The sequence below is a fragment of the Lactuca sativa genome, chromosome 1, assembly GCF_002870075.4.
Source record: "Lactuca sativa cultivar Salinas chromosome 1, Lsat_Salinas_v11, whole genome shotgun sequence".
Taxonomy (NCBI): Eukaryota; Viridiplantae; Streptophyta; class Magnoliopsida; order Asterales; family Asteraceae; genus Lactuca; species Lactuca sativa.
The window spans coordinates 29218899-29239357 of record NC_056623.2 but is presented as its reverse complement, the minus strand read 5'-3'; the positions used below and the strand labels follow the sequence as shown (position 1 = coordinate 29239357).

Sequence of the window (20459 nt, the reverse complement as noted above, 5' to 3'; positions counted from 1 at the left end):
AGACAACGAATAGTAAGGGTGAACATGGTACGGTTCGGTGCGGTTTTTGGCCAAAACCAAACTGAAAACCGTAACTTCGGTTTTTTGAAGTTTAGAAACCGCACTGTTCGGTTTTTATGCGGTTCGGTTTTTGCGGTTTTTTTCGATTTTTTGCGGTTCGCTTTTTTTCTTTGCGGTTTTTTTTAGTTTTTTTTTTATTTGGTTTTTGTTTTGTCTTTCTACTAAAACTCAGGTAACTCAACGAGTTACTTTGACTCGGATGAGAAGTGTTAATCATTTTGAGAAACTTTACGTAGAGATGAGGAGCGCCAAATTTTTTATCCCCAGCAATGTGCGACTCCTCAAAGATGTGGGTTAAAAGTCATAGACTTGACTCTCTTAATCTCTTATATAAAATATGAGAATGGGGAAGGTTTTATCTCAAATGCAATGAGGGATACTCTTATAAAGCTGACAAAATTAAAGCTCAAATGATATTTTGGAGATGAACCGATACCACCACCTCTTGGTTTGAAATCAAATAACATAATCACTCATCCAACATGATTCTAATGTTTGAATATAATACGAATTAAATATAATATTTGTTTCACGGGTACATACGATAATATCAAGTAATAATGTATTTATAAAAATGATATTATTATCACTAGTACTCTTAATATTAAAATCTTAAAAAATATAATAAACATTATTTGTTCATTTAAATATCACTATATGTATGCTTAAAAATATACAATCATCATATGATAAAATAGATATTTATATTTATAGAAATTTTAATTGTTATGAGTTCTTCGTTCTTACAAATATCAGCACTTAATATATATATATATATATATATATATATATATATATATATATATATATATATATATATATATATATATATATATATATATATATATATATTCGGTCTGGTTCGGTTTTTTGCGGTTTTTGAAAGACTAGAAATCGAACCGCACCGAAACTTTTCGGTTTTTGCAAAACTTAAAACCGCACCGTCGGTTTTCATTTCGGTTTCAGTTTTTCGGTTTCGGTTTATGCGGTTTTTTCGGTTTGCAGTTCGGTTTTTGCTCGCCCCTAACGAATAGTAGTGGCACTAACACTCAGGTGACTAGATAAAAGATGACCGGTTCACCTCTTCATTTTGTTTAAAATGATTTTTTTTAAAATCTAAATTTGACTTTATGCCCCTAAAATGTCAAAGAAAACATCTACTGTCATTTTAAAATAAAACACAATAGTTTGTCGGGCTAGAATATCATTTCGCTTATTTATTTTAGGGTTGGAAATAGATAATCTCATTGTTGAATTCAAGTGTTTTTAATAAAAAATAGTAAACTACGATGTTGAATGAATAGCAAAAATCTTTGAGCGGGAAAAAAAGATTAACACATGTAGATACTTTTTTATTATAATATGAAAATGTAGGGATGCAATGCAATTAGACTTTATTGATGCTATCACATTGTTCTCACCACACACGACGATTCTTCCACGTGACCATCAGGATGTCATGTCACCGCTACGCCGGTGACGTTGTGAGTATTCTGAATGGCCAAATATGTGCGTTTTGAAATTCACGTATAAAAAATAAGAGGTGAAAAAAAAGTGAGGAAGAAAGATGAGAAGTTGATGTGGCTTTGAAATTCACGTATAAAAAATAAGAGGTGTGTGAAATGAAGAACAACCATACCATATAGCTAGCTTTACAATTATTTAAGAGTTCTAGATTTATAAATAACATAATATTAAATTTAATATGAAAAAGACCTGTCAATTTTAGCTGTAAGTTGGTATGAAAAAGCTTTGAAATGAAAAAACGAAAATAGAAAGAAAACCCAACAAACATAGAAAGAAAATCCAACAATAAGCTTTTTTGACTTAAAGCATGGGTGCTAAACTGGTGATAAAATATATAAAGGAAGAGGTGTGTGACAGTTCAACCCAGGAGAAATGGGAGCGTTTTACTTTTATTTCTCATTAACATTCTTAGCCATTTCTGCCATCACTAATTACTTCCTCCGCAAATTTCAAAACCTCCCACCAACGCCATGGCTTCCTCCCCTACCCATAATCGGCCACCTCTACCTTCTAAAACGACCGCTCCACAAATCCCTCGCTAAAATCTCAGCAAGATACGGCCCAGTCCAACTCCTGCAAATTGGCTCACGTCGGGTGCTCGTCGTGTCCTCTCCCTCCGCCGCCGAAGAATGTCTCACCAAGAACGATATCATATTCGCCAACCGCCCTCGGCAGCTTCTCGCAGGGAAGTACCTTGGCTACAACTACGACAGCCTCGTCTATGCACCCTATGGTGACCACTGGCGGAACCTCCGCCGTGTCACCACCCTAGAAATCCTTTCATCTCATCGGCTTCGTGAGTTTGAACCCATACGTGCTGATGAAGTACGCCTCATGATACGAAAACTCTATCGTTCTTGGTCTGGGGAGGCGGTTGAAGTGCAAGTCAACGCTATGTTGGTTGACCTGACGCTCAACGCTGTCATGAGGATGGTTTCTGGTAAAAGGTATTACTATGGGAAAGATGACATATTGACGGATGAGGAGAAGGAGAAGGCACATCGGTTTCAGGAGATAGTGGAGGAGGTTTTTTGTGCGATGAGTGTTTCACATATAGGAGATTACTTGCCCATATTGAGGTGGTTAGGAGTAAGCAAACTGGAAAAGCAATTGATAGCTTTGCAAGCAAAGCGAGACTTGTTCATGAAGGAGCTTGTTGAGGAGATAAGATGTAGCATGAAGAATAGTGGCAAGAGGAATATGATTCAAGTGTTGCTATCTTTGCAACAAACGGAACCAGAGTGCTACACCGATGAAATGATTCGTAGCATCATGCTGGTAATGAGAATCGATTTACTTACATGTTGGTATTATACTATTATATTACATCTTAACTCGATATATATTATGTCATCAAACAATCACCTTACTTCGAACATAATTTTATATGATAATTTGAGGGGCCAATAAGTTTATGATTCAAACTTATCTTATCAAATAAGCGAAAAAACCTAAGATTAATTGAGTGAGCTTTAGAATCTGTCTTTGTAAACCCGGCTTCTTAAATAACTTTAATTTGGATTAGGTTTCTTCGTAATTTTATCCATCTTTATTCATTTCATTCGTATTAATTAATCGACCCATATAACTGTTCTCTTTAATATTATTGTTTGTTTTAAACTGGATGTGCTATTTAAGTTTAAGTCGTCCATAATATATTAAATTTTATAAACTTCAATAATTGTTCTATCATCTTTTACAATTTATATATTTTTATCAAATTTTCTTATAAATTCATTTAACTCTACGAATTGCAATAGCAAATTACAAATATTACAAAAGCTAATTTATATTGTATACTCCCTCCGTCCCAATATTATTGTCCACAGACAAAAAACACACAGATTAAGAAATCATTAATTACCACTAACTTTATATAATAAAATGACAGTTTTGTCCTTACTTTGCATTTAATGTTTCATTAAATGCTTAGTTGGTTAACTAATAATGAGGGGGTATTTTGGTAAAAATGTTATTTATTTTTAGAAGTGAACTATTATTTTGGAACAAACCAAAAAGGAAAGATGGACTATAATTTTGGGACGGAGGGAGTATTTAAGATTTTTATTTTTAGGAAGACTAATACAACACACTTTCTATTTTTATGAAGTTACGACCATCCCTTGAGTGACATACAACATCTTTCAATAGGCAGTTAACCTATAACCTAATCAACAAGATGAGGACCAAAGGAGTGGTAGTTAGAATCACTTAACCTGGTCAAAAAGATGAGGACCAATGGAGTGGTAGTTAGAATTAATCAGGCACTATAAATCCGATTCCTTTTTGTTTTAAAATATATTTAAATGGGTGTGTGTGAGAGGCCTAAGTAATTCCTTTTTGTTTTAAAATAGATTTAAGTAAAGAAAATCAAAAGATATATTCAAAGAGGTAAACAAGTATTTTTATGTGGGGGAAGACTTTGTTAGAAGCTTTCAAACCAGAATGACAGTTTGTTATAAGTAATGAAACGGTAGGGATCGTCTATGAGATTTTTAAAAACATAGATACTATGGTTGTGTTTGGCGCGTCACAGCTAGCTTATTTTTCGAGTTTTTTTATGTTGTCATATTTGGTAAGCCAAAAAGTAGCTGATAAGCTAGCTTATAAGCTAGCTTTTTGAAAAGCTATTTAGACTAGCTTTTTAGGAATTTTTTTAAAATTTTCCAAATACACCCCTTAATTAATTATAGAAACACATATTCTTACATGTCCTTTTATGTAATTTTATATATTTCAGCTAGCTTTTCAGCTAGTTTTACCAAACGTTATTTTTTATCAGCTAGCTTTTTATTTAACAGTTAGCTTTTCAGCCATCAGCTAGCTTTTCAGCTAACAGCTAGCTTTTCAGCTAGTCCGCCAAACATAGCCTATATCTCAAGAAACAACATTAACCACTTGTGAGGTTTTGTCAAAAAGAAAATAATATAATAAATAAATAAACCGACAAATCTAATATATATTATTAAGCCTAACTTCTTAGCTTTACATATGTCATCAATAGGACTTAAAACCGACCAATATGTTAATAGCCAGGGAAAAAATAGTAACCAATATGTTTGTTTGATTAGTATTATCGTACTACTAATTATGTAATCAACGTATACCATAATAATACAATTTTTTAATGTTAAAATAATATTAAACCGACCAGTTATATATATATATATATATATATATATATATATATATATATATATATATATATATATATATATACACGTACACTAGTTTATAACCCGTGAAAACCATAAGTTATAAAATTAATTAAATTTTCACAATAGAAATTTATAATTATTAATCAATTATTTAAAATAAATCATTTTAAATAAATTATTAATTAAGAGATATATCAAAATTTTAAAGTTATTATAACTTCAATTTTAACAAATAATTAGAAAATATAAATTTGAATTGTGAAATGAATTGTCTAATATATTTACATGACACATGACATAATATTAATGAGGAGTTGTATTAAAGGAACACTTGACAAAAAAGATTAAAACTATTTATTTATTACAATATATATATATATATATATATATATATATATATATATATATATATATATATATATATATATATATATATATATAAGTCTAGGTTCTATGGGAAAACAAAAAATCATAAAAATCATAAAAATACAAAAAAAAATACTTAGAGATCAGAAAACTTTTTTTTGAATTTTTTTTTTATAAAAAATTTCAACTTTTTCTATAAACTCACTGAAAAAAAAATCAATTTTTTTTATAAAAAAAAAAAATAATTCAAATTTTTTTTCAACGAATTTGTATAGAAAGCTGTGATTTTTTATAAAAAATTCATAAAAAACTCTTGTATTTAATTGAAGAAACGTACATAGTACATCTCACTATAACACCCACAACGATACATAGAATGAACATAAGGAGTTTGAAGTGGTCAACAAACAATAGACATAGTCAATCATTCTATTCCTAGAAATTAGAAACAAATGTATTTCCTTTGTTTATAATAAAAAATATTTGTTATGTTTATAGATGATTTGTTAATAATAATATTCATTGATTCCATAGTAATTTTCAAAAAAGTCCTAATATTTTGGTTATCGGGAAATTTTAAAAAAAAAACATAATATTTTGAGCAAACTAACGAAAAATGACAGAATACCAGCTAAATCTACGAAACCGGCCAAAAAGGGTATTTTTTTGAAGTTTTAGCCGGTATTTTGTGTTTTTTTATAAACAAAATTTAGTTTGAGACTTTTTCATAAATTTGACTAAAATTTTAAGACTTTTCTAAAGATTTCCCTTAAATTTATATTGGTTAGCATAAAAAACTCGAAGATAGTTTTATGCATCAATTGAAGTTAATTAAGATCTATCTTGAAAACTTTTTAAGAATATATATGAATTTAGCGTCAACATTAATTATTAGTTCCGTTTTTGTTTTGTTCGAGTCAAACTACTCTTTATCAATTAACAGTGAACTTTTTACGATTACTCCAATAATAGTTCTTAATACTCATCCATTGACTTAATTTTTTTTCATAGACGATACTAGCAGGAGGTACTCATACATCCATATGCACATTGGAGTGGGCAATGTCTCTTTTAGTGAACAATCCAAGTGTTCTAAAGAAGGCACATAATGAGATCGACAGTCATGTCGGACATGATCGTTGTGTTGAGGAATCAGACATGGTTAACCTACCGTATCTTGCATGTATAATAAAGGAGACTTTGCGGATGTACCCAGCTGGACCTCTGCTTCCTCATGAGTCATCAAAGGATTGCATGGTTAGCGGCTATCATGTCCCTCGTGGAACAATGTTATTAGTAAATGCATGGGGAATACAGAATGACCCAAACATTTGGGGAGATCCTGAAACATTTAGGCCAGAGAGGTTTGAAGGGGTAGAAGTCTATGGAGATGGTTTCAAGTTATTGCCATTTGGATTTGGAAGGAGAAGTTGTCCGGGAGAAAACATGGCAATGCGAATGGTTGGATTGGCATTGGGGTCTCTTATCCAGTGCTTCGAATGGGGAAGAACAAGTAAGGCCAAGGTTGACATGAATGGAGGAACTGGAATAGCTTTGGCAAAGACTATACATTTGGTTGCAATGTGCCAACCACGTCCTATAATGTTGAATCTACTATCGCAGTTATGATTATATACCTTCTTATCCGTGCGATTGGGCCTAATGATTGAACAGTGAAATTACACACAGGATGTGAACCCTGGCACACAAAAAATATCATTACTGTTTTTATGATTCCTATTCTAAAAGACAATTTATATTTTATATTATTATATTGTAATTGTGATGTACGTGTGTGTGTGTTTTCTTTGTCTGAAGCTATTTATTATATTAAAAAAATCTTAAAAATTTTATTGCTAAGAATGTGATGATCCCTCTCAAAATTCGAGAGTGCACCATAGAAACGCAAATAAAGAGATTCTGTCCATTGTCTCTACTAAAAAGTAGAACTAACAATTTTAATATTTTAAAAGACCACTAAAATGAATGGCCCATTGTGTTTATTGTCATTTACCAAAAGTAAAACAAGTATGCATTTTAATTGACTATTATTTTTTTTAAATATTATTTATGTCTTGAAAATGACTTGAACCTTCGAATTTAAACACACACAAAAATAAATAAATAAATAAATAAAATAACACCTGATAATGATGATGATAGTCATAATTGATGGGTTTTGGTCCTAAAAACATTTTATGTGCTCATACAAACCCTAATGCTTGGATCTAGGTTTCTCTATTGTACATGCAAGTTATCCAAGACTATATACCCCTAATTCTAGCATACAAGTAATCATATTAACATAAGAATGGGTTTAAGATGTTACCTTGATTGTTATGTGGCAATAACAATCACAATTCCTCCTTGTAATGACTTTAGAAAGCTTAGAGTCACAAATGTCACTCCTCTAATGGTTCACAAACACCATAAGCAAGAGGATGAAGAGGAGATAGAGGATGGAGGCTGCCCAAAAACATGTGAAACCCTAGAACAAAGCTTAGCCACGTTTTTGGTCCTTAAGGGGTCTATATATAGTGAGGCTATTAGGGTTATCTAACAAGGAAACCCTAATTTGGATGCTTAAGCCCTAAGCAACCCATGGATCCCTTTCCTTAAGGCCTTGGACGATTTCTTATGGGCTTCCCCATAGAATTCGTCCACTCCTTAATATAAGGCAATCCATGGCCCAAATTGCAATTATCTTATAATTACAATTCCAGTCCCTTAAGTTTAATTAATCTCTTTTAGTCACTAAACTAATTACTAATTAATTATTGACTAATATTAATTAAAAAATATGATTTCTCCTTTAATATATTATTCTCATAATATATTAATAAATCATATTTAATCCTTTCTCTCCATAATTCATCCTTTCAAGTTGCTTTGGTGAAGGCAACCCAAAAGGACCATGCATCATCAGGTCAAGTACATACCAAAATAGTTATGGACTTAGACACTAATCCAACAGTCTCCCACTTGGATAAGTCTAATAACTATTATGCATATGACATCAGATCCTGATCTGCAATCGTAGCTTTTTAAAGCCGCTGTCAACTCTGATCCTATCAGATACGCGTGTCCTTTGATAAGGGATCATATATTCCTCCATTCTAGATATCGTAAGACATGATTTCTAATCATTCTCCTTTGTACTATTTCTCGACTTCTGATTTATGACGACTGACTAATTGAACAAATCAAATTAGCCCTAGCCCGGCCGAGCATTTACGTTTGTCATCACTAAATCATTGAGGGGCCCAAAGATATCGCTTTTATCCTTCTTTGGATAAAAGGAATGGATAAACTTTGATACAATGCTCGCTTGCACTCACTCAACGAATCACACACAACAATATGTTTTATGACACCAAGTTACTGGTGCGTTTACATATTATCAATATGCAACCGAATCGCAAGATACAACTCACACATCTCGGTTTCAAGAATATAAGATGTTATCGTCTCACCAATCACTCGTGATACAATTTCATGGAGTGATCCAAGTGAGCGTGGGTCTAATCCAATGCTCAAATCATATTCATAAGCACTCATGAACGTTGCAGCAAACATTTGCTTATGTCTAATGCTCTTTAGACAATCCACACACCAATTCACGACAGTCTTCATTCATACCTACTTCCAACATATGACCGACTGTGGCCCGTTCGAATAATTTGACTGTTCTAAACCAGTTAAATTATTCAGGAAGTCAAAACATGCAAAGTGAAACACAAGAATAATACTAATCCCATATGGCCTCAAACCTTTGAGCATAAATAAAACACCTTTTATTTATCACCATATCGATTACTCATTATTTGTCATTTCGGGTAATCAACTTCTTACTTGAATTATTACACTTGTCCCATGCTCCTAGCATGCACACAATGTTTACCTATGGTTCTTACTTTGTGAAAAAGACCAAATTGAGCACATTCCCAATCATTCTCATTTCATAACTCCAAATCCTTTTTCCGTAAGTGAAAGAATATCAAATTCTTGCTACTTATAGATTATGCTAGATTCTAACATTTTATGCAATGATCCTTTCGTGATATCACTGCACCAAAGTCACAAAGACTATTGCCAATGATATTACAAAGTCCTCTATCGGAGATTGTTACAAGATAATTCCTTAGATATGATGTCTCTCACTCAAAGTACATTCCTTTGAACATCTTTTTGCATAAAAGTTTCTAAAGACATAGATTTTTCAATATTCAATTCCCAAATATGGATACATTTCCATATTTTCCATATAACAACTTATTCTTAATAGAATCTTATCTATTCATAATGATGTTGATATGGTCCATCCAATATGGAAACATTTCCATATTTTTCCATATGACAGCTCATTCTTAATAGAATCTTTTCTATTCACAATAATGTCGGTATGGTCCATTCAATACTATGCTTCCAACTACTCACAAGCAACCAATCCTCGTCGAACTTTGGATTGTCCTTTGATAGTTGTTTAATTATTTTAGTCAAAACCGATTCTAGTCCCTTTTCCCTCTAAATGCACTAGACATTTGGAAAATTTTAGAATGGTCAAATATTAAAGCATTTGCAATCGATCCTATACCCGAAGCGTATGAGACACGATGCATAATGTTTTATTTGCTATGTTCTCAAAAATCAAATTGTGAGGAGGAATGCCGTAATCATAATCGAAATTTTAAGAACACGCTATGTACCTTTGACTAAATTTATTAACATTCCACAATCTAAGCCTTTAGATTTGAAATGAAGTATAACATTCTCTCCCTTAATTATAGCAAAACAACTTTACAACCCTTACGACTTTGCAAGGTAGAACTCTTGTTTTCTATAATTAATATTGCCAACTTCGAATACGTTCCTTAATAATCATACAATCATAACATTTATGCTCCCACTATCATGATGATTATTATAAAACATAACACTTATGCTCCCACTAGCTTTGACATCTATTCAGAAACAGCTTAACTTTCAGAAAAACAATGTTTATTGAATTTCTTAAGTTCATGTTTCTAATACTTGATGCTTTGATAATCTTTTATCAAGGCTTCTTGAACTTATACACCTTTGCCTTAGATAGTTCATATGTGTGTCTAAACAATTAAGACTAATTGTCAAACCTCACAATTCAAATCATGGAAAGGGATACCGTAACCATAATCGAATTCGAGAATGCAATTTTACAATCATTATCTTCTTAAAATCTTTCTTAGTGAAAGTATTTCCTCACAATCATTTTCATGAAGGAGGAAATCTTATGACACTTAGATTTAAACGGTGTATGTGTTCCTATCCATGTGAATTTGTTAAAACCAAAGTTTACAACAAATTCAAACTCATATGGATCGAACTTTCTTAATCTCGATTTCTTGCCTTATGGTAGCACAGCTGCCCACCATGTCTTCCAAGTAGTTAAGCAGCTCACCTTTTCTTATCAATGTAATTTTCATTGATCAAGGTCCTTGCCTTTTATGCATTCAAATGAGAACTCATAGAATTCACATGCATAATTAACTTAATTGGAACGGTACAGAAACAAAATAATGTCAACACGATAGGTTGTAAACCTCAACTCGGGTGCTAGTGATGATCAATAAGGTCTATTTTGATTTGTTCTTGAAACCTTTCAAGGCCATTAAGTCTCCCACTGACTCCTTGACATATAAGATTCTCTTGTCAATAAACATTTCTTGACAATCAAATATTCGAGAGTTAGTGTAGTTTTTATCAAAACACTTCATAAATTGGTCCTAGTTGGTCTTTGTCTTATCCAAGACATCACAACTTTTCCACATTTGATGAATGCTATAAACCTTCTTAATACTTATCACTCAATGTCGCAATCTTAACTCTAAGACTTGTTTTGGAACGAAGTATGATTGACCTCTTGATTTAACCATTTCTCCAATCCTTGATTCCTCTTCATAAACATACAATTGTACTAAGACTCACTTAGAGGATCAATTGAGATATGGTTCTTAATCATTAAGACCTATCATAAAGTATAAAAGGTACTCTCCCTTCTTCTTAGAATGGAGAAACTTTTATCTTTCTGCCTACTTGATTCTTCTTATTCGTTCTGCTATTGATTTAAACATTTTCAATCAATTCAGAATTACACTTAATCTTATAAGTATAATCATATTTACTAAACTTTTAGCAAATCATGACGAATATCTTTGTTACTCTTATGGTGGACTTGATTAACACGCAACTTTGTGTGCTCGATCTCCTAGTCCTTCACTTGACACTTTGTCAATGAATTAGTCTAATTTCTAAATATGAAATTTCTCATTCATCGTGCAACCAAGTTGCTTGATTCCAAGTTTTTGTCCAATTAAAACTTGGGCGATGAGAAACTCTCGACTTTCCATAACTAACATAATAAGAACCAAATCCATTATTGCTAATAATAGAAACATTCAAACATCAATTTTTCATATACGCCATTGCAAGGATAAATAAATAATATAAAATCAAAATTTATTTTATTGCGGAAAAATTTTGTCCTTACAATGAAATTCATTGAAAAACTATGCTAATACATCTTTCTTAGCAATCTAATTCTAACTCTAAGTAGTAGCTCAAGAATCTAATCTTCGAGAAATGCGATCGAAATCCATTCCTTCACGGTTAGATTCTGCTCACTTCTTCCCTTAAGCTTCCTTTCTTTTCTTCGATCCTACAAAACATCAATTGTAATCTTATCACATTATGTATTAAGAATCTAGAATAGCAGCTTAAAAGAGTTAGTTAATGGATTAGAGCCATACTTTTTGACTCTCCCATCTCTTAGATCTCTTAGGTAAATGGGGCAACTTCGTCTCCAATGCCCTTTCTCTTGGCAATAAAAGCAAATTGACTCTTTTGGAACATGACATGGAACTACTTCAGACATTGCCTTTCTCTTATGATCAAACTTTTCGATCATAGCATGTCTTTCGTTGCCATTGTCTATATCCATAGAGGTCTTGAAAGCAGATTCACCAATCAACTTTGCTTTTCTATTGCGCCAAACCATTGCTGATTCAGTAGCAATAAGCATATAGGTGAGATCTATAAGGGTCACGTCGCGGTTCATCATATAGTACTCTCTTATGAACTCACTATATGAGTTAGGAAGTGATTGAAGAACCCAATCAATAGCCATTTCCTCACAGACAACGGATCCCAACATTCTTAACCTATCAATGTGTGACTTCATCCCTAGGACGTGTGCACACACCGGCTTTCCTTCTTTATGTTTATTTGCCAAAAGGGCTTGAGTGATCTTGAACTTTTCAAGCCTTTGAACTTGTGGGTTAGGGAGAATAATTGGAGGAGGTGGAGGAAGTGAAGCATGATTTCTTGTTCCTTGATCGAATCGTGGAATACCATCTTCATGTGGAATGCTTGTTCCACGGGATTTGGGAAGACCATAGTTGTCGAACTTTGACATCTACAAAATGGGAGAAAATAAACTCAAGTTAGTTGATTGATTGAGTCCTTAGTAAATCACCCAAATGAAATACTAAGGCTAGGACCCAACACAATATTCTACAACTCGGGAGAGGGATGTCGTAACCCAAATTGCAAACCATTTGAAGGTAAGTGAATGACGATTCACTAATTTCCACCATGAAAAACGAAAAAGAAATTTAAGTTTTAAATCTATGAAAACTCCTAGATCCTATGAGATTCATTGAACACTTCAATGGCATGTTTAAATCTCGATATGCCCCTCTTGTTTGTGACTGGGATGCCGAGGATCACAAAGCGGGTGTGACTAACCATGCAAACTTACATGGTGCCCCCACATGTTACAGTCACCTATTCGATGTGCCGGTAAACCACACATGCTCCACCGAACTATGACAAACATTGAGTCACCCTTTGCTACCTTTGCTTAGAACAGTTTAGTGTGCCGGTAAACCACACACGCTCCACTAACGTCTTCGCAAGGGCACAAAGTGTAATTTCATGGAATTGCATCAATTCACTTTTGCCTAAGTAACTAAGATTGGGAATTTTATGAAAACATTTAGTTACTTTTGTAATTCATTATACTTATAATGGAAGGTTTTCGTCCTATCATACCCGTTCGGCTAACGACCCTCCACTAGTCAAGAGTGCGGTGGGTAAGAGTGGATACCCATTCAATCGTCATTTTATAGGCAATTTCCTTAAACACCCCTTATAGACCGGCTTCGTGAATGAGGCCTACTAACGCTAAGACTGACTTTTACTCATACATATATATAATGTTAGACTTTTAATGTTATATATATAGTATAGGGTGTATTTTACACTTTTAAAATATTAGGTGGTCAAATTTAACAATTATACTTTTAATTCAATTAAATTTTAAACCAAAAACTTTATGGATTTATTAAACCTCTTTTAATTATACACCTTAATTAATTAATAAAACCATAAGGGTGTGATTTGAACTTTTTCAAAACAATAGTAGAGTTTTAGAATTTAACATTCCTAATTAAACTTTTAATCAACTTTTAAATTCCAAAACTTGAGGGCAAGGTTTGAAATATTGCAAAACATTAGGGTTTAGAATTTAAATATACATCAAAATTAAACTATTAATCAAAATTTAAATTCCAAAACTTGAGGGCAAGTTTTGAAACCTTTTTTGAAAACATTAGGGTTTCAACTATTTAAATTTCAAAACAACAAAACTTTTGAGGTCAAATTTATACTATAAAACCTAAAGGGGAAAATATGAAACATTTCATAACATAAGGATCAAATAACAAATAATCTAAATTAGCAATTAATCACATAATTATCCATATTTGATTTATTTAATGATTTCTTGCAAAACAATTTACCAATTTAATCAAAATAATCAATCAATTATCACATAAGGAAAACAAATATTTTATTAATTGATAAATATCTTCAATTAGATCAAGAATATAGTCATATATATCATAAAATTGGATTTATATTGATCTAATATGATAAAGGCAAGTATCTCAAAGATAAACAGCAAGAAATCCCGAAAATAGCTCCATCTGACGCTCGAACTCGCCGAGTACCCCCATGGACTCGCCGAGTAGGGGGCAACTCGCCGAGTCCATCATGCAGAACCACAAAAATCAAATTTTTTTCAACATACAAGGCATCAATACAATAGAAACCAATCTAGGCTCTGATACCACTTACGAGTTTTGGTCCAAAGAACATCCTATGTGCTCATACAAACCCTAATGCTTGGATCTAGGTTTCTCTATTGTACATGCAAGTTATCCAAGACTATAAACCCCTAATTCTAGCATACAAGTAATCATATTAAAATAAGAATAGGTTTAAGATGTTACCTTGATTGTTATGTAGCAATAACAATCACAATTCCTCCTTGTAATGACTTTAGAAAGCTTAGAGTCACAAATGTCACTCCTCTAATGGTTCACAAACACCATAAGCAAGAGGATGAAGAGGAGAGAGAGGATGGAGGCTGCCCAAAAACGTGTGAAACCCTAGAAAAAAGCTTATCCACGTTTTTGGTCCTTAAGGGGTCTATATATAGTGAGGCTATTAGGGTTATCTAACAAGGAAACCCTAATTTGGATGCTTAAGCCCTAAGCAACCCATGGATCCCTTTCCTTAAGGCCTTGGACGATTTCTTATGGGCTTCCCCATAGAATTCGTCCACTCCTTAATATAAGGCAATCCATGGCCCAAATTGCAATTATCTTATAATTACAATTCCAGTCCCTTAAGTTTAATTAATCTCTTTTAGTCACAAAACTAATTACTAATTAATTATTAACTAATATTAATTAAACAATATGATTTCTCCTTTAATATATTATTCTCATAATATATTAATAAATCATATTTAATCCTTTCTCTCCATAATTCATCCTTTCAAGTTGCTTTGGTGAAGGCAACCCAAAAGGACCATGCATCATCGGGTTAAGTACATACCAAAATAGTTATGGACTTAGACACTAATCCAACAATAATAATAATAATGGGATGTTAAATTCTTTTTTCTTCTATAAATAGCCAAATAAGCAATGGGTATTTCTTAGATTTATATGGTTTAACTTATGTAAATATAAGAAACATGGTTAACCTAGAAAACTGTTCAAAATATAATTATTACTACTATGTTATCATCATTAACAGATTTGAGTTGAGATGAGCATCAATAGGCATGAATTGCATTGTGGTTTAAATTTGTTGTAATTGCAAAAGCAAAATGTAGGTCTATAATAAATTACATGACCAATATTATGATTAAAGAACCCCTAATTGCAAAACTTATCACAAGGGTAACCTGAGTGCCGGTACATATCGTACGTCCAAATCAAAAGAAAATAGTATTGGGGATATTTAAAGGCTGACAAATCTTTTGTTTTGTCACAATCATGAAAGGCTTTGCATTATTTATTGATTTTGATTTACTGCTTTTGTGTACAAATAGGGAGATAGACCACACACTTTCTTCGTTTAATAATAAAACTAGGCGAATGTCCGCACGTTGCGCAGAAACACCTATATATTTGAAGTCTTTACAAATATATGATTTTTTGAATATAACAATAACGTTGTTGTTAAATTTGATATAATAATTTCTATATACTAAACTGATATAATATATTGATTATTTTGAATCATATGATAATATATATATTTATTATAACTTCATAATCTCAATTGTTTGAATGACTTCTACCCGCGAGTTATACATGAATAAAATTAAATATAATATATGATTTGATGTTATTTATATTTGTTTTTATTGTTTATTAATTTTTTAAAATTTATTTGTTTAATGTTTTAATTTCTATCATTATAATTATTTAAAATATCAAATATTGTTTTTTTATTTTAAAGCTAACAATAAAATCATTTATATAGAGTTGTTTTTAACTATTGTTATTGTAAGTTATTTTAAGCTATTTATTTGGAAACTTTTAACGATTATAAAAATATATTTAAGAAATATTTTAGTTAAATTGAAATTACAATTTAGTTTTTGCTTTTATCACTACAATTTATCACTTTTAACTATTTATAAAATATTCTTTATTTTTTTTAAATGAAACTGAAATTTATATTTGAGTTGACATTGTAATGCGTAGAAACACCTATATAGTTGAAGTCTTTACATATGTATATTTTTTAAAATATAACACTAACGTTGTTGTTAAATTTGATATAATAATTCGTATATTAATTTGATATAATATATTGACTATTTTGAATTATATGATAATATATAAATCTATTATAACGTCATAATCTCAATCGTTTGAATGACTTCTACTCGCGAGTTGCACATCAATAAAATTAAATATTATATATGGTTTAATATTATTTATAGTTGTTATTTTTAACTAATTTTTTAAAATATATTTGCTTAATGTTTTAATTTCTATCATTATAATTATTTAAAACATCAAACATTATTTTTTGATTTTAAAGGTAACAATATAATCATTTATATAAAGTTACTTTTAACTATTGTTATTATAAGTTATTTTAAGCTACTTATTTGAAAAAATTTTAACGATTATATAAATATATTTAGGAAATATTTTAGTTAAACCGATATTACAATTTAGTTTTTTGCATTTATCACTATAATTTATCACTTTTAACTATTTACAAAATATTATTTGGTTTTTTTAGTGGAATTGAAATTTATATTTAAGTTGACACTGTAATGTTATATTTAAATTAACAATTTAAGTATTCTGTCCAAACTGTTCAAAAATTGTAGTTTTAAACTGATAATGGTTTAAATGCAACAACATTTTAAATCTAATAAATTAAGTATAATATGTTACAATTTAAAGAAATAACTTTATAAATAGAAGTAAATATATTATTTTAAAATTGAAATTTAGTATATTTATGATTACACTTTAGGTTTAATATTTATTTAACCTTATTAACCAACTTACAATCATTATTAGAAAGACACTACAATTTATCACTTTTAATTATTTATAAAATAATCTTTGGGTTGTTTAAGTTAAATAAATTTTATATTTAAGTTGAGCCTATAATGTTATATTTTAATTAATAATTTAAGTATTTTATACAAATTGTTCAAAAATTATACCTTTAAAATGATAATGGTTGACATCCAACAATATATTAAAACTAATAAATTAAGTATAATATGTTAAAAGTTAAAAAAACATAATTTTATAAGTAGAATTAAAGATATTATTTTAATATTGAAATTTAGTTTATATATAAATACACTTTAGATTTGATATTTATTTAACCTAATTACCAAATTATAATTATTATTATAAAAAAATTGAAAAGTCATGGGAGTTTCAAATGAATGTGGTGAAAGGAAAAAAGAATGGGGGTTTCAAATGCATAAGATTCAAGAAAAAATGTTAGCTTTATAAGTATGTATGATATGAATTCAAAAAAAAACTCATTGATAACTTATGTCAGAGATGCGTACACAAAAGTCAAAAATATGTACTAATCAATAAAAATTTAAACGAAACAAGCTCTTAAAATATCACAAGAACAAGAAACATATATACACGACTTATCTTTTCTCATCGCACGTCAAGAAAGCACGTAAAGCAATATTCAGGCAACAAAGAGATGATAAAATTTATATTATCAAATTCAAGAAGGCTCTGATACCAATTGTTAGTGTTTATTAACTTATTCTATATATACGGAAGCTTTCAAGACCAGATCTTAAACTCTCGAATCTGGATAAAAGAAAATAGGTGAAGGAGATTGTGTACCTGCTTCCATTGAAGCTTTTGGATCTGAAGAACAAGCTTGGTTTTCCAGTTGATCTCAAGACAACTCTAAGAACCCTTTGCACTCAAGAAAAACAAATTTGTGAATTAATTTCGTCCTTTTTGATTTGCTCCTCATCACATATATTTATAGATGGAGATAAACCCTAATGTGAGAGATGGAAGGGATCTTGAGGATCTTGAGTCAAACCGGGAACTCAAGCCACAAATGATAAGTGAATATCGGTCCATCAACAATCTTATACACTTGCCATAATATTTGGATTTAAATGATAACAATATATATGTTCATTTATAGAATGGTCCCATGATTTTCTAACAATCTCCCACTGGACCGTGAATATATAAATGTACATATAACAATATTAGCGCTTTAATGTATGTTATCATGATATCGGTACCCTTAAACAGTCTTGTCCATTAATCATAACTGTATAGGATCAATGCAGTCTTTGTTACAATTTACGTAACTAAACCATCAATGGTCACATATATAAGTATAACTAACGACATAGATTAAACATGATGCATGGTCACAAAATCAAAATTGATTTCCGACGAGTTTCTCTTTAACTTGAAGTGAGATCAAACTTCAAATAAGTGCAACTAATAATAGGATTAACCGAATTCTTAAGTTTGTACAGAAAAACATAATTGCTCTTAAACCAAAATAAAGCACCTAAAAATAAATTGTAAAACTCCCACTAAAACAAAATATCATCAATATTTATCACACCCATGTATGTAGTATGCTCATGAAAGACCTTGGGAGGTAATCCCTTCATGAGCGGATCCGCTATCATGGAGTTTGTCCCGATGTGCTCTATTGCGATTTTTCCATTTTGCACTCTTTCTTTAACAATCAGAAACTTAATGTCAATGTGCCTTGACTTTGAAGAGCTTCTGTTATTGTTGGAATACAACATTGCCGGCTTATTGTCACAATACAACTTTAGTGGTCTTTCAACACCAATAATACGCAGCCCCGTGGCTAAGTTCCTCAGCCATATTGCATGATCTGATGCCTCGAAACATGCTACAAATTATGCCGCCATGGTGGAAGAAGTTACTAAAGTTTGTTTAGCACTCTTCCATGAAATAGCTCCTCCTGCTAATAGGTAAATGTAGCCTGATGTGGATCGATAACTGTCTTGGCATCCAGCAAAATCAGAATCAGAATACCCAATGATCTCCAAAACATCTAATTTCCTATATGTGAGCATGTAGTCTTTTGTTCTTTGTAGATATCTCAAAACCCGTTTGGCTGCTTTCCAATGGTCCCTACCTGGGTTGCTTAGATATCTTCCTAACATCCCTACAATGAAAGATATGTCAGGACGTGTACACACTTGAGCATACATAAGACTCCCAACAACTGATGCATAAGGAATCTTCTGCATCTCTTTAAATTCAAGGTCACTTTTAGGGCATTGATCGAGACTGAATTTGTCTCCTTTCGAAATAGGGTGTCTCCTGGTTTGCAGTTTTGCATGCCAAATCTTTCAAGGATCTTTTCAATATAGCTCTTTTATGATAATCCTAGAATTCCACGAGATCTGTCTCGTTGAATTTGGATTCCTAATACAAATGAGGCGTCCCCAAGATCTTTCATCTCAAAATGCTTTGAAAGAAATTTCTTGGTCTCATATAAGATCCCTAAATCATTGGTGGCAAGTAATATATCATCAACATACAAGACCAGAAAGATGTATTTACTTCCACTGAACTTGTGATATACACAATCATCTACTATATTTGCCTCAAAACTGTGACATCCCCAAAATCTCGGCCAGAAAAGACCGATTTTCATTTATGCTTTTAAATATTTTCAGAGTAAATCCTTTTGATTTGAAAGAATTGCGGAATTTGTTCCCAAAAACAAAATATGATAAAACATTGTTTACCGAAGCATTTCATAAAAGAAATGTATTTTCATTATAATCAAAACTCGGGGTGTCATGTTCCGATACAGACCAATAAGCATAAACGAATACATTACAAGTCATATAACAAATATAAACATATGCAGACTTGTAAACAAAACAACTTGATGGTTCATCCATCTCATGCCCTTCCGCCACTACCTGTAATACAATTTAAAACTGAGTGGGTCAGGCTTGGGAGCCTGGTGAGCATATAGGGTTTTCAACCCACAATAAATATCATATTTAATTTTCACCAACCAACAATAACCCAATTACCCATTCCCGTTATTCTCACTTTAATGTCCCTAAAACAACTAACATAAGGGACCTAGTCTAAGAATATTTCATCGGGGTGACAACACATGCTTCGGGGGTACCTCAGCAATATAAGTCAAATAAGGCAACCATGAGGGGGATGGAGTACAGCGAATGAACACCCAAGTTCATTAACACCTACAGGTGGCGAACCTGCTAATGTTTCCACAAGACTGTCTAGAATAGCCAGTGGTCGTCATCTAAACTCCGCTAGATGACTCAATCAAACAACAACGAGGCCTCTCATCCGTTTATTACACACCAACGGTCTACCCATGTTCTACCCAACATATTAGTAGATAAAAATATACATTTGTATACATAGTTTAAAGAAAACTTGTATA

At 31.5% G+C, this 20459-nt stretch overlaps 2 protein-coding genes across 2 annotated transcripts; one reads left to right on the top strand and one right to left on the bottom strand.

The window, feature by feature from the left end:
• The first annotated feature begins 1624 nt into the window (after positions 1–1624).
• On the top strand, positions 1625–6845 carry LOC111899981 (cytochrome P450 81Q32-like). The gene is made up of 2 exons (XM_052769240.1): positions 1625–2865; positions 6123–6845. The coding sequence occupies exons 1-2, from the start codon at positions 1960–1962 to the stop codon at positions 6738–6740; spliced, it is 1524 nt and encodes a 507-aa protein (XP_052625200.1). The 5' UTR covers positions 1625–1959; the 3' UTR covers positions 6741–6845.
• A 12073-nt stretch (positions 6846–18918) lies between these two features.
• Positions 18919–19275, bottom strand: LOC128127055 (secreted RxLR effector protein 161-like). The gene has a single exon (XM_052765308.1). The coding sequence runs from the start codon at positions 19273–19275 to the stop codon at positions 18919–18921; it is 357 nt and encodes a 118-aa protein (XP_052621268.1).
• Between the last annotated feature and the right edge of the window lie 1184 nt (positions 19276–20459).